This window comes from Blennius ocellaris, assembly GCF_963422515.1.
Source record: "Blennius ocellaris genome assembly, chromosome: 22".
Classification (NCBI taxonomy): Eukaryota; Metazoa; Chordata; class Actinopteri; order Blenniiformes; family Blenniidae; genus Blennius; species Blennius ocellaris.
In genome coordinates, this window is record NC_137671.1 from 14,892,974 (window position 1) to 14,905,960 (window position 12,987).

Genomic DNA, 12,987 nt, shown 5'->3' on the forward strand with positions numbered 1-12,987 from the left:
TCGTTTCAGCGGATAGAAGGAGAGAAAAGGAACAAACATGGTCTCGGTAAATCAGGCTGATATCCTACTTTCTCTAATATTCGCCAACTCCAGTTTGAACGCGAAGCTGCTTGAGAAAGTTCTCGCCCTCCGCAGCGCCGCCGGCGAGTGCGGTGTCGGTGTCGCGGCGAGACGCCTCAGACGTCCCGCCACGACACAAGCAGGGCCGATTATAAACAAACACGGCAGCCGCGACTGGGAGTCCTGCTCATTGAGAAACGTCCCCGTTCCTCCTCACGCGTGTGAAGGAGCCACGGCGCTCTCGTGTTGCTCTCGAGGTGCGTTTGTGTTTGTGTGTCTGACGCTCCCGCTCGCTTCATTTCCTAACACAAGGTCAGCGCCGCCGTACAGAAATAGGAATCCCTCGCATTCCCGCCCGTGAAGATTCCAATCGGAGCCCTTTCGGGTTGCGGCAGAAATGCCACCGGCAATAAATCACCTCCTGGCGGGCTTTTATCTCTTTCATGAATCTGAATTGAACAAGCCGCGCTGCTATTTATACCCCCGTGTGCATGCGTTCCTCAAAGCTGCTTTGACTCTGCACATTCCGAGCTATTTCTGTTGGGCTTTTCTACAAGTTCCAGTCGGCGGCACCTTTTCCCTCCGACTCAAACGTCTTCAACACGTCTTCAACACCTAATGAGCCAGGAAATACCCTCAAACACCTCATTAAAAGGATTAATTAATAGTGAAAGCTCAAGTTCTGTTGATTATTTCTATGTACAAAACATTTTTGTTTTCTTTTTAAGTTCCAAGCAATTGTTTCAGATTCAAATCCAATCTATGCAGTAGTTTATCTTATTTTCATTTTATTTGTATATTTTTGAAAAGAACTCTAATCTTGTGGCTAAAAATGGCTGAAAAAAGTTGGAGCAGCTAAACTGGCTAAAATGTGACAAATCAGAACAAAAAAAGGATTCAAAATGACTAAAACAACCACGAAAACAGAAAACAAGCTAAAATAGCTAATACAGCTGAAACAAACTTCAAGAATGTTCCTCAAATGAAACAAAACAACAGATAAAATGGGTAAAATTGCTAAAATAGCGAGACAGAATTAATCATGTGTAAATGTAATAAGGAGAAGTTCAACTGGCGAATACAACGAAAACAACTAAACATGACTTAAACTGTAGTCATGAAGCAAAATTAAGCGATTTAGGTTTTTCATTCAAACCTCAAGTCTATTACTTTTGTGACTAATTTTAATAACATTAATAATATATTCATCATCATCATCATCATCATTTTTACATTTTATTGTACTTTATATTAATAAATCTGTGCTAAAGAAAAAAGTATAGGCTAATATAAAAACGTTGTTTTTTTTACAGGAGAACTCCCAAATGTATTCATATTTTTGATATTAGATATGAAATAGTATTTTTTAATATTTCCGTCAATATCTGAAGAATGAAAAGCTCTCGGGTCGCCAGATTGTTTAGACAAACTAAATGCCACGTGTCCGTGTGAAGCTCGCTTTAACATTTTTGTGTGTGTGTGTGTGTGTGTGTGTGTGTGTGTGTGTGTGTGTGTGTGTGTGTGTGTGTGTGTGTGTGTGTGTGTGTGTGTGTGTGATGCATCGATTATTCAGATTCCTCCCACACGCTGACTGTTTACATTCTGGAGGAGAGCTGCAGGGCACGCTGAATTATTCACATTATATTTGTTAACAGCCGACTGACACTGATAACTGCAGACTTTTGGGTTTCAAGAGTTTGTGAGAAGTAAGAGACACTTATTTTCCAGCTCTGAGACGTGAACATGAATTGGCTCTCCGTTGGCCTGCAGCGTCTCTGTTTGTTTTCTTACTCAGTAACTTACGACTTACTGGAGTTCCGGTGAACCAGGAGTAATTTTCAATGTCAACTGAGTGAAGATTTCATGCAATTTTTTTTTTTTTGCACATTAATATTGTGTATGCCTGATGCTCGCTATATCAGGGTCATTGTATTGACTCATTTCCTGCAGACTCAAAAACTCAACTGTTGACTTAACGCTTCACTCTAACCTACAAACTCACCTTGAAATGTATTCATTTACATAATGGAAACTTTTTGCTCCCCGTACTTGAGACAATTCGATAAATATGAGTAAAAAATGCAAAGAATAAATGTAAAACGGTCAAAACCAGGTAGCGTCGTCATGCCTTCAGGAGCCTTTGCAATCAATTCCATTCATTTTATGCTGACTTTCATTTCAGGTTACGTATTTTTGTTTCAGAAAAGTTTGACGTGTTCACTGGAACTTTTTGAAAACAGACACTTATGTAGTTAACATGCCAGGCCACATGTTGGTGCTGTTTGTTTATACGGAAATGGCAGAAATACTGAAAGAAAATGGAGTTTGCATGGCAGACCACTAGTGGGCGCTGTTTGTTGTTTTTGTAATGATGCAGCAGAGAACGATCGGCTTTAAACATTAACAATGGGAGAACACAGACATTCTGCTAGACACACGACGACGACAGACGAAGTTGGATTGTTGTCACGGTGACTGTCGACCAGTGTAATAATCCAATTATTTATTACTAGTTACACCTTTAAAAATTAACTTAGTTTACTGATCACCTGCTTTCTACAGTAACTAAGTTAGATTAGAATGAACTTTTCAGTTTCCGTTCCACAGCTGCCGACCCCCCCCCCCCCCCACGGTCTCAGTTTCCAAAAACTGCGCTGATCACTGCCTGGCCTCCTGCTGATTCATATTTTAACCTTTGACTTACATTTTTGGTTGTATTTATATCTGGCTCATGGTTGTATTATTAGATTTTTACTATTACTGGTATTTATTTACCCTGTGATGTAGTTGTAGTCTGTTGTTGCATTATTTATCTCTGTATTTTTTTGCACTACCTGCTCTATCCAATCTTTTTATTTTCTGGACACTAATGTTTCTATTGTTTATCTACTGAGCATGTGCAGAACCACTAGTTGCTACAGCCGCGATGGCAGCATTTCAGAAAAGTTGTGTTTCTTCTGTTAGACAGTGTTTGCAAAAGGTTGTGTTTTCCCCTCGTTTCCAAGGAGACGTCGTTGGAATATTTTCAAAGGTTACACTTTCTGAGCCGTTGTCAAAAAAGTTGCCGTTTGCAGAGCTCGGAGCGCCGCTGTCTTCCACACCGACACCAACAAAGCAACCAATGTTTTCCGTTTCCATTTGAAAAGGCTGCGTGAATGAGACCTTCCTCTCAACTGTAGGTTCTTCTTCCTTGACCTTTCACTTTCACCATCACCTTTAAACCTCTCAGAGTTTAATAAGTTACATTATAGTGACTCCATTTTTGCTCCCATATTGTGTAAAAGTATTGTTTAAGAATGTCAATGGGTTTAGGTTTCCTCGAGAGGTAAAACACATATTTAAAGCACTTTGCATTGACGTCCATTCATTTCCTGCAGACCTGCACTAAATTCCATAACTACAGTTAGTATAACTCTAAAGAGCAATATTCTTAGTTTGACCTCAAAATGTGTATTCAGGTCAGGTTTTGATGGGTTACATTACAAGAACCTGGTTTTTGCACATAGATTCGAGAAAAATATATGTAAACAATCACAAAGATTTTATGCCTTCATGGCTTTATGTGACATTATTGACTTATTACTCTGATTTCAACCACGACTACTTGCCTGACCCTGAAAGAAATACCTTCAAAACACTAAAATCATACGCTTTTCCTCATCACGGTTCCCACAAGGAGAACAAGTTCCCATAATGTGTGTGCACCTCGATCTAGTTCACGTCAGCACACAAACACGCTCCGATCATTCACAGAAAGAAAGATATGCAGCAGATGTAAATGGCTACACTTAAAAAAAGTTATTTATGACTCTGTTGTTGCCAGAACTGCGCTGTAAAGAAAGAAGAAAATATTGACACATGGATTTCTTGTAAGCTGTAAAGTCCAGGAAAAAAACAACCCAATCTGTTTACATTAAAGAAACAGTGAAGATTTTAATCGGAGATGTTTTAAAACCTGGAAACACAAAAGATGATTTCTATTGAGTTTTGTTAGACAGTGATAAGAAACCATTCCTCAGTATGAGTTTGAAGTATCAACACTGTATTTATTTTCTTCCTGTTTGCTAAAATCGAAAACACCTCTTTATAAATACTTCATGTTTCTGACATGATATTCGAATAGCCGCTGCCTTAATGTATCGTTTCGTCCTTACACATAGTCGGTATGTTGTAAAGAGCCATTGAAAAAAAAAAAAAAAAAAAAAGATGCTTGTTGCAGTGTGACTGGCAAAGCACTGGATAGAGTTTCACATTCTATATATAAGCCTGTTGACTTGTGTCCCTGCTGCTCTATTTAAAAGCCAGAGACCCACTGCCAAAACAGAGCGAGAGGGGCGCAACAATATGATGGACCTTTTTGAGACCAACACTTATCTGTTCAATGACCTGCGCTACCTGGACGAAGGAGATCATGGACCACTGCAGCACCTGGACATGGCCGGCGTGTCTCCGCTGTACAGCCACAACAGCCCGCTGTCGCCCGGCCAGGATCACGTTCCGTCCGAGACCGGCGGGGAGAGCAGCGGGGAGGAGCACGTCCTGGCGCCGCCGGGGCTGCGGGCGCACTGCGAGGGCCAGTGCCTCATGTGGGCCTGCAAGATCTGCAAGAGGAAGTCGGCGCCGACGGACAGGCGCAAGGCCGCCACGCTCCGCGAGCGGAGGAGGCTCAAGAAGATCAACGAGGCCTTCGACGCGCTGAAGAGGAAGACCGTGGCCAACCCCAACCAGAGGCTACCCAAAGTGGAGATCCTACGGAGCGCCATCAGCTACATCGAGCGGCTGCAGGACCTGCTGCAGACCCTGGACGAGCAGGACAAGACGCCGAACGGATCTTGCTTTAACCCCAAAGAACACAATGTAAGCGGACATAGCTTACCTTTTAAATGACATTGAAATGACATCGTGTCGACAAGGACACCAAAGTGCTGGTCTTTACGTGCTGTTTGGGTAGACGTGTTGCCTTCGGGAACGTTACAGAGTGTTTATCACCGTGTTTATCACCGTGTGTCACTGATATTTTTAATCCAGCTGGAACTAACAGCATGATGCTAAGATGTCATCACTGTCTGATAATGGCTGTCCATTGGTCCTGCCATAGTGTTTACTCATGGTTTACTTGTGGTTGAGCTGGAGATCGAGTGTTTTGGACACACACACACACACACACACACACACACACACACACACACACACACACACACACACACACACACACACACACACACACACACACACACACACACACACACACACACACACACACACACTTCTTGTCGGTCATCTTGTCAAGATGTCTATAAAACTCAAGGTTGGCTGTTCTCTTGTCTTCCAAGTCGCAACTATTCCTGGGTCAAAGTGTCCTTGGGTGGGACACTATTTACAGTCCAGCCCGACTGCTGCTGATTTCCATTGTAGGCTGTTTCAAACGTGTTTTCTCGCCTCAAATCAAAACTTTTACACTTCATTTCTTTACAAAAGCTGTTGGACCAAAATCCCAGATTGCATCGAGAGTACGATTGAAAATGAACTTGTAGTCAGTTGAACCATTGGGGAAGGTAACCCGTCCAATGAAGGGTTGAACTGTGAAGCTATTGGTCATTTAGTGGAGTGAGTTATATCGTTTACAGTCGCTTTATTGATCTTTGAGGGGAAATTAATTGGGAGCAGTGGGCTGTTGGTGGTTCTGGTTCAGTAATAGACTCTCTGGTCTCAAACTTTTCCGAACACCATTTAATTCAGACGTTTGATTGTCTCGCCCCGTCAAAGACTAGTGGACAAGTCTTAGAATCCCACTTTGCTCTCATTGGTGAGCAAGAAACTTGAGTGTCAAGAACCTCAGAACTGCTAAAAGTGGCCATTTTCAAAGTTTGTTGTGCACTAATCTTTCACCACAGCTTCAGTGGAGCTTCATGAAACCAGTTCTTTATTCTAAAAGGTTGATTTCTGTGTGCGAGCCTCCAGTAACGTGTGCCTCTGCAGGTTTCCGGAGAAGAATACCACTGGAAGAAGTCCTCCGAGTCCTGGTCGTCCTCTACTGACCATTCCACTGCAGCAATGACCCAGAGAGAAGGTAACCTTCAGCTCCACAGGCCCTCCAGTGGAACACGCCCCCGGAAACGCTTGGTTTTCTAAGTCGACGACATCTTCCTTGCAGGTGCCAGCGAGTCTTCGGCGTCCTCCAGCCTCCTGCGCCTGTCCTCCATCGTGGACAGCATCACCAGCGACAACAAAACCAGCTTTTCCGAGGAGATCTCAGAAAACTGAAGGGAGCGGCGACGACCTGATCAACACGACAATGTTTGAAGATTTCCACTGTGGATCTCTTTAAAAAAGAAATTTCCACGACGTTCAACCATTCTTCTGGCTTCTGTTTGTTAGGAAGTCTTCATTTTGTACAGGAAGTGCAGCAGATTTGTACATAATTTTATATGGACATGGTGTTTAGATGTATGTATTTTGTGTTCAGGAGTTCACGACTTCTATGAGAAAACTGCAGTTTTATTTAAATATTTGTACATAGCTGACCAATAAAATAAAAATACACTTTTGCAGTTTAGGTTTTTGTGATTTTCATTTTTTAAGGCCATGTTGAAGGGTATGTGTCACATTTAAGGAAACACAAACATCAGATGGTGGTCAAAAAGTGTCCAGTACGTAGTATTCAGTATTTGTCAGACAAATATCTGTAACAGACAAATAACTGCTGGCTTTCTGCCTTGTTTTAACCTCGACAACGATTGAGAGTTACAGTGAAAGACTGAAAGCAGCTGATGACTGAGCTGCAGAAGGTGAAGAATTTAAGAGGGATCCAGTTACATGGATAACAGCTGAAGGCCAACGCTTCCTGTCTGTTTTAAAAATAAATGTCTCTCCAGAAAGTTTAACATGAAAATCAGAGTGCACTTGGATTATTACCAGTTTATATTAAAAAAAGAATGTAGTGTCTGACTCAGAATATGATTTAAGTTTAATAATGATCTGTTGGCGTATCGACACTATTACCATAATATGCCTTGTAGGAACTAAACTTGTAATAATGATCAATACTGTAATCAATCTTTTGGACTATTTTGAAGGGCATAAAGACAACAACTTGCCACAAGTATAATAAAAAAGTAAAAAAAAAAAAAAAACACAACACCATAATTCAGTGTTAGAGTTTGTATCCTCAAGGAATCAACATGACGACTCTCCCATTTTTTAGTTTTCATATTTTACTAAACTTTAAATAAGCTTTTATATCCAGTAAATTCTATTTAAGTTATTTATTCAATTAAGCTTTATTTATATAGCACCAAATACAACACAGTCATTTATAGTCATTGTAGAAACCCAACAGATCAGATTAGTGAACTTGAGATCGGTCTTGGTCTCGACTCGGGTTAGTCTTGACTACCACACTAGATTTATGTATTCGTTATGTCAACATAGCTGAACGTATATTTTACTTTTGTACTGAGCTCACTGAAATATTTAAGTATGCAGGATTTCAACACTCTAAAGTTGCTATGAAAAATGTTAAGACCTACTTTCTTTTTTTTTTTTTATTTCTGACTTTTTTTTATATTCTTAAAAAAAAATCTGTTGGCTGGTCAAAATTACATTACATTTTATAATCTATAGTTAAAGAAATCTTAGCTCAAACAGCTGCAACATTCCTCTGGTCCCCTGCATGATAAGCTTGAGGCTTTTCTGGGCGTCCATTATTTCTAATATTCACATATTCCTGCACATGTCATAATCCCTGATTGCATGTGTGAAATAAATAAATAAATAAAAACATTTTTTTTTCATGGCAATCATGTCATGGTTACTAGTGCCCCCCCCCCCCCAGGTTTTTTTTAATCAGAAGATTGCATGTGATTATTTCAACTTCTATCCAAACAAGAAAAACCTGGAAGTGACCATAGAATGAAACTTATCCCATGAAAGATGATAAAATACATTTTATTACTACTTTTTTAATTTATTGATACAAATAGGCTGAATTGGTATATTTACTTTCATCAAAGTGTTTTTTTTTAACATAAGTATCTATAATACAACAATGTTTTGCTGGTTTTGTCAGGATGTGATAAAGAGACTTTTCAGATCACAACAGCCGTGACTGGATGTCTGCATTCACCAGGTTGCCTGAGAAGATTAAAAAAAAAAAAAATGCTCTGATTGCAAGATTTACCAGTTTCAACACAATTCACGCTCATTAAAAGTCCATAAAATCCGTCTGAAGTGCTCGGGAATAGCTCGCTGCCGGGCTGCCTCTCTTTGTTCAGACTGGCCTCCCACCACAGTAACTCGAGTCACCTTCCAACACAGCGTCACCCCTCCACCCCCACACCCCCACCCCCACCCCCACCATCACCCCAGCACACTCGCCCCTCCCACCATGTGTTGGGGACATGGAAACTGGGACTACAGGCTTGAATGTAAAGCCCAGAGGGATCATGAAGTTCTCCGAGTCATTAGGCCTTAATTCATCATCGCTCGCCTCGTCATCACGCGGTGTTGGCTCGCTGGCATGGGGGGGGGCGGGGGGGGGGGGGGGGGGGGTCCGGTCCACGCGTGGTGGAGTGACCCCAGAACGGGGTGTTTGTTGATGATGTTGGGAGGGGGCGGGGTGAAAGGGGGGCATGGTGGTCTTTCTCAGATCTCTGGAGATGACACAGAGCTCTGGTTGACCTCTGAGTGTCTGCCTCATCTCTCAGGCCGACACACACACACACACACACACACACACGAATAATCATGTAACACATGTTTAATTTGACGAGACAAATAGAAGTAAAATCATAAATTATGATTATTTTTGAGAAAATACAACCCAAGAGGCTCTAATCTTCCTGCCTTTGGTCCAAAGGCCGAAAGATATTAGTCTTTACTCATTTAATTTAGTTTCATTTAACTTTCCAGGTGAGGTCAAATGAGGCTGAAGCGAGTTTGACACTGCTGCTATAAAGTATTAAAAAGTATTTTAATATTTACGATTTTTCAAACAAAGGGTGAAGGATATCGATGTAGCATCACAAAAAGGAAAACAAACTCATTTCAAGGTTGGCAAAAGCATGATTTTAATGTAAAAAAACAAACAAATTTGAGATATTTTATTTAGTTTTGCCTTCAAGCTCTTCACATTCCAAAAATAAAATCATCTGTATAATTTAGCAGGAACCGCCTGGAGGTTCATACAGATCAGAGCAAAGTTTGAAGGTTTGAACGTCGTCTCCGGTTCAGGGCTTTTGGGTAAAGATGTTAAAAAAAATAAAAACTGCTGCCTTCAGAAGGACTTTTGTTCCCACGGCTGTGAAACCTTTGAGGTTTCTTTTTCTAAAAACCAACATGATAGAAAATGTATTATGAAATCCACGGCTCAAGGATACATTTCACATAGTCTCGTCTAACGTTCTAAAACTGACTCAATTCTTCAGGCTCATTTAGAGATTATATACATTCTAATAATCTGTGACATGTCTTCTTTTATATGCTTTAAAGTTTGAGTGTGTCATGTCTGAAACATTACAAGGTATAAAGGATTCATCATCATTTTTATTTTCATTTCTTTAGAGTAACTCTTTGTCTTCACCCGTTAATCCACAGTCGCCATCGCGTTGGGATTATTTGCCATTTGTCAGCTAGTATGTTGTTGGACTGAACACTAAAAGCTCAAAATAGCTTTTTACACCTCCAGCTATTGTGAAAACATTTACGGTGTCAGTACTGAAATCTAAAGTACTCTAACTAAACTAAACTGGTGAAATCCATCAATTTTGGAATGAGATCATTTATTCGGCCTATTTTGAGTTGTGGCTGGAGCAAATTAATAAATAAATAACATATGCATATGAATGTAGTTGATGCGCTGTTTGATTTGATACGGAACATTATTACCGTATTTTCAGGACTATAAGTCACCATTAAAAAAACTTCTGGTCATATGAATTGCATATAATAATAAATTATTTCTTTGTCAAACAAAACCTCCATCTTTCACCACTAGATGTCTCTGTATGACAACAGAATGCCGCTACTGTACCACAGAAAAACCTCCATTATTTCCATATTGACTGTCAGAACAAGGAAAATATGGTCAAAATGAAAATTTAAACTATAATTTATATCTGGTAAGACATTTGTAAAAGTTATGCAAGGATGTTCTTCAGACTATTGTTTGGTTTTTCCAGATTAGATTGCACACTTCTGAAATTCGCATGACAGCAGCAGGTGCCCCCCCCCCCCCCCCCCCCCCCCCCCGCTTAAAAAAAAATAACTTTAATGTACTCTAGTGAATCAACTGCAATTTACTTATGTTTGTTTGAAACGCTGTTGTTTAAATAGGTACACAACAACGTTTCAAGTGAAAAAGCATGGTTTTTGCAGTTTCGTCTCAGAGAAGTTTTGTGTTTCTGTGGCAATGTTTTGAAAACAATTTCCATTTACACATTGGGCCACTAGTCAGTGCTGTTGTTTTATTTTATTTTTTTTTTTAATGAGAGCACTCACACCTGCATGCAGAAAACAATATGCTATAAACATTAACAATGAAAGAACAGGGACCTTCTAGTGGACAGGCGGCCGAGATGGCTTGTTATTACAGACTATAAAACTATAAAACTACCAAGTCCCGGGAGAATATGGACTGGGAGTCGTGATACTCTGTTGTTGTTGGTGTTGTTGTTTTCCAGTTACTCACCCATTTGTTTACATCCCATTTGTTTACATTTGTTTACATCCCAGCCATCACCCTACTTCTTCGGTGTTCCTCAAGGCTCTGTCCTCGGCCCCATCCTCTTCATTATGTCCTCCTCCTTGGGCAAAGCTTCAGTAAATCCAATATTCAGTTCCACTCCGATGCAGATGACACTCTACCTTTCCACAAACTCTTTGTTGGTTGTACATGTTGTTCTCTACAGTCTCCACAAAAAAAAAGAATAAAAGGTCGTTAAAAAAAAACCAAACACGGTTTTGAGAGTAATTTTTCTCTCAACAAACGCCCCGTTTTTCTGCAGAAACCTGATAGCTGCCAACTGTAATGTGCTTTTAATGGCCCTCCCGCTCACTCACACTCACTCTGATAGCAGAGTTACTTTATTCACAGCTCCGTTGTGTCTGTTTCCAGCTTAAAAATCCTAAACTGTTCTTCTCATTGTGGGGCTTTTCTTCCTCGCTGCTGTTTTCTGAGGATATAAACATGCACTTTGTGCAGCTATTAGAGCCACGACAATGTTTCATCTTTGTGTTTCCTCCGTCTCACACACACACACGCACACACACATACACACACACACACACACACACACACACACACAGAACGGTCCCTCCACAGACTTTCTCTAACTTTACAGGGATTTCAGTGTTACTGATGACACCATATAATTCTAATTTATCTGTGAAAGCAGTGTTTTAAAGGTTGAAGCTGATGAAAGGTGACGGAGTGGGAGGGTGGGGGTGGTGGTGGTGGGGGGGGACAGGCCGCTCTGATTTATCCTGACTTTTCCTCCAACATCAGGCTAAGAGACGGGCTCCGGACGCCGCTGGCTGCTGTGTGAGGCTCATCCCTGCCAAACAAATGTTGTTGCCACTCAAAATGTTTTTTTTTTTTATAAAAAATGTATTTCTCTGTTTATCTGGTTCTCCTGCGGGAATGTAAAATGGACTTAATGTGGAGGGAAAATAGCTCAATAAAAACACAGAGCTTTGAAACGCCTTTTCTTTTGTAAATCTACTTATTAGCAACCAGCAGGGTTTTTGTTTTTTTTCCTGGCTTATATTTGAGTAATGTTCTCTTTGTTTGAGTTTACACACTTCAGGCCATGTTTACGCTATGTTTTCCAGTGAAAACACAAAACCTTTGTTTTGTTTTGGGCGTCTGTTTACGCAACAGCGCGACCCAGAGAAACTGAAATTGGACAAAAATGCGACATTCTGGAAACCGATTCTGTCTCCAGATGGCAGAGATGCTGCTACAAGCATGCGCTCAACAGCAGTAATAAATAGTTGTTCTGCACATGCGCACTCGCCGCATTTCAAAAAGTACTGCACTGTTGTCGTGTAAACAAACACACGATAAAAGTTTCCTGTTTTCACTTGTTGGAAAAAATAAATAAGGCTACAGGCATTGGGGAGAGGTTAAGTTTGGTTGATAGGATCACATATTTGCTCTGTTTTACACTTTAAAAGGCTGCAAATGTTAAAGAAAATTCCCCCAATGTCTCCTGAAGACTGAAAGTACAGATTTTTTATTCGGTTTTAAATGGACAAAAATGGAAAAGAAAGTTTATTTAGAAGAAAATATGGGTGATGAATTGACTTAATGTCTCTGTTTAAAAGTGCTGCAACAAACAAGGAGCCTTAACATCTGAAGATGATGTTCCAGCAAAGGAAGCATATGGAAGAACTATGGTTTTATAGTTTTCAGACATGAGGCAGACATAGGAGGGAATGAATCATTATAATTAACACAATAACTAAAGTTACAATTATTTAGTGAGAGTTAATATATGTGTGTTTGGTCAGTTTAAAAGATCAGAAATGTAAAAATGGCTGCAAATATCACTAAAAAAATCCTGAAGCTGAAATTCTCTCTTTAAAGAGTTAAAATAGATTTTAGAATTAGTTGAATTTGACAAAGATTATGTCAAAACACAATGTTAAGTCAAAGCATGAGGAAGAAATCTGCTTTTTATTCATTAATTTTATCTCTGAAAAAAAAAGTGCTCTACTGTCCTCAACCCTTTACTGTTGAAGTTTTCTTTGTAAAGTTAAAGTATTGGTTTTCATTTGCCAAAAAAGGGTAATTATGGTATATTTTGAAGGAAATAAATTGCTTTATTGTCTTGGGAAAGCAGTATCTTGAGTGAAAGCAGTAGGAAAAAAAGAACGGATTTGAGATAAATGAAGGTTAAAACGTTAGAACATGAGTTTTAAGTTCAA

General features: G+C 40.0%; 1 protein-coding gene across 1 annotated transcript; it reads left to right on the forward strand.

Annotated features, from left to right (window-relative positions):
- Positions 1–4,376: 4,376 nt before the first annotated feature.
- Positions 4,377–6,549, forward strand: myf6 (myogenic factor 6). The gene is made up of 3 exons (XM_080518424.1): positions 4,377–4,917; positions 6,040–6,130; positions 6,215–6,549. The coding sequence occupies exons 1-3, from the start codon at positions 4,405–4,407 to the stop codon at positions 6,322–6,324; spliced, it is 714 nt and encodes a 237-aa protein (XP_080374550.1). The 5' UTR covers positions 4,377–4,404; the 3' UTR covers positions 6,325–6,549.
- The last annotated feature ends 6,438 nt before the right edge of the window (positions 6,550–12,987 follow it).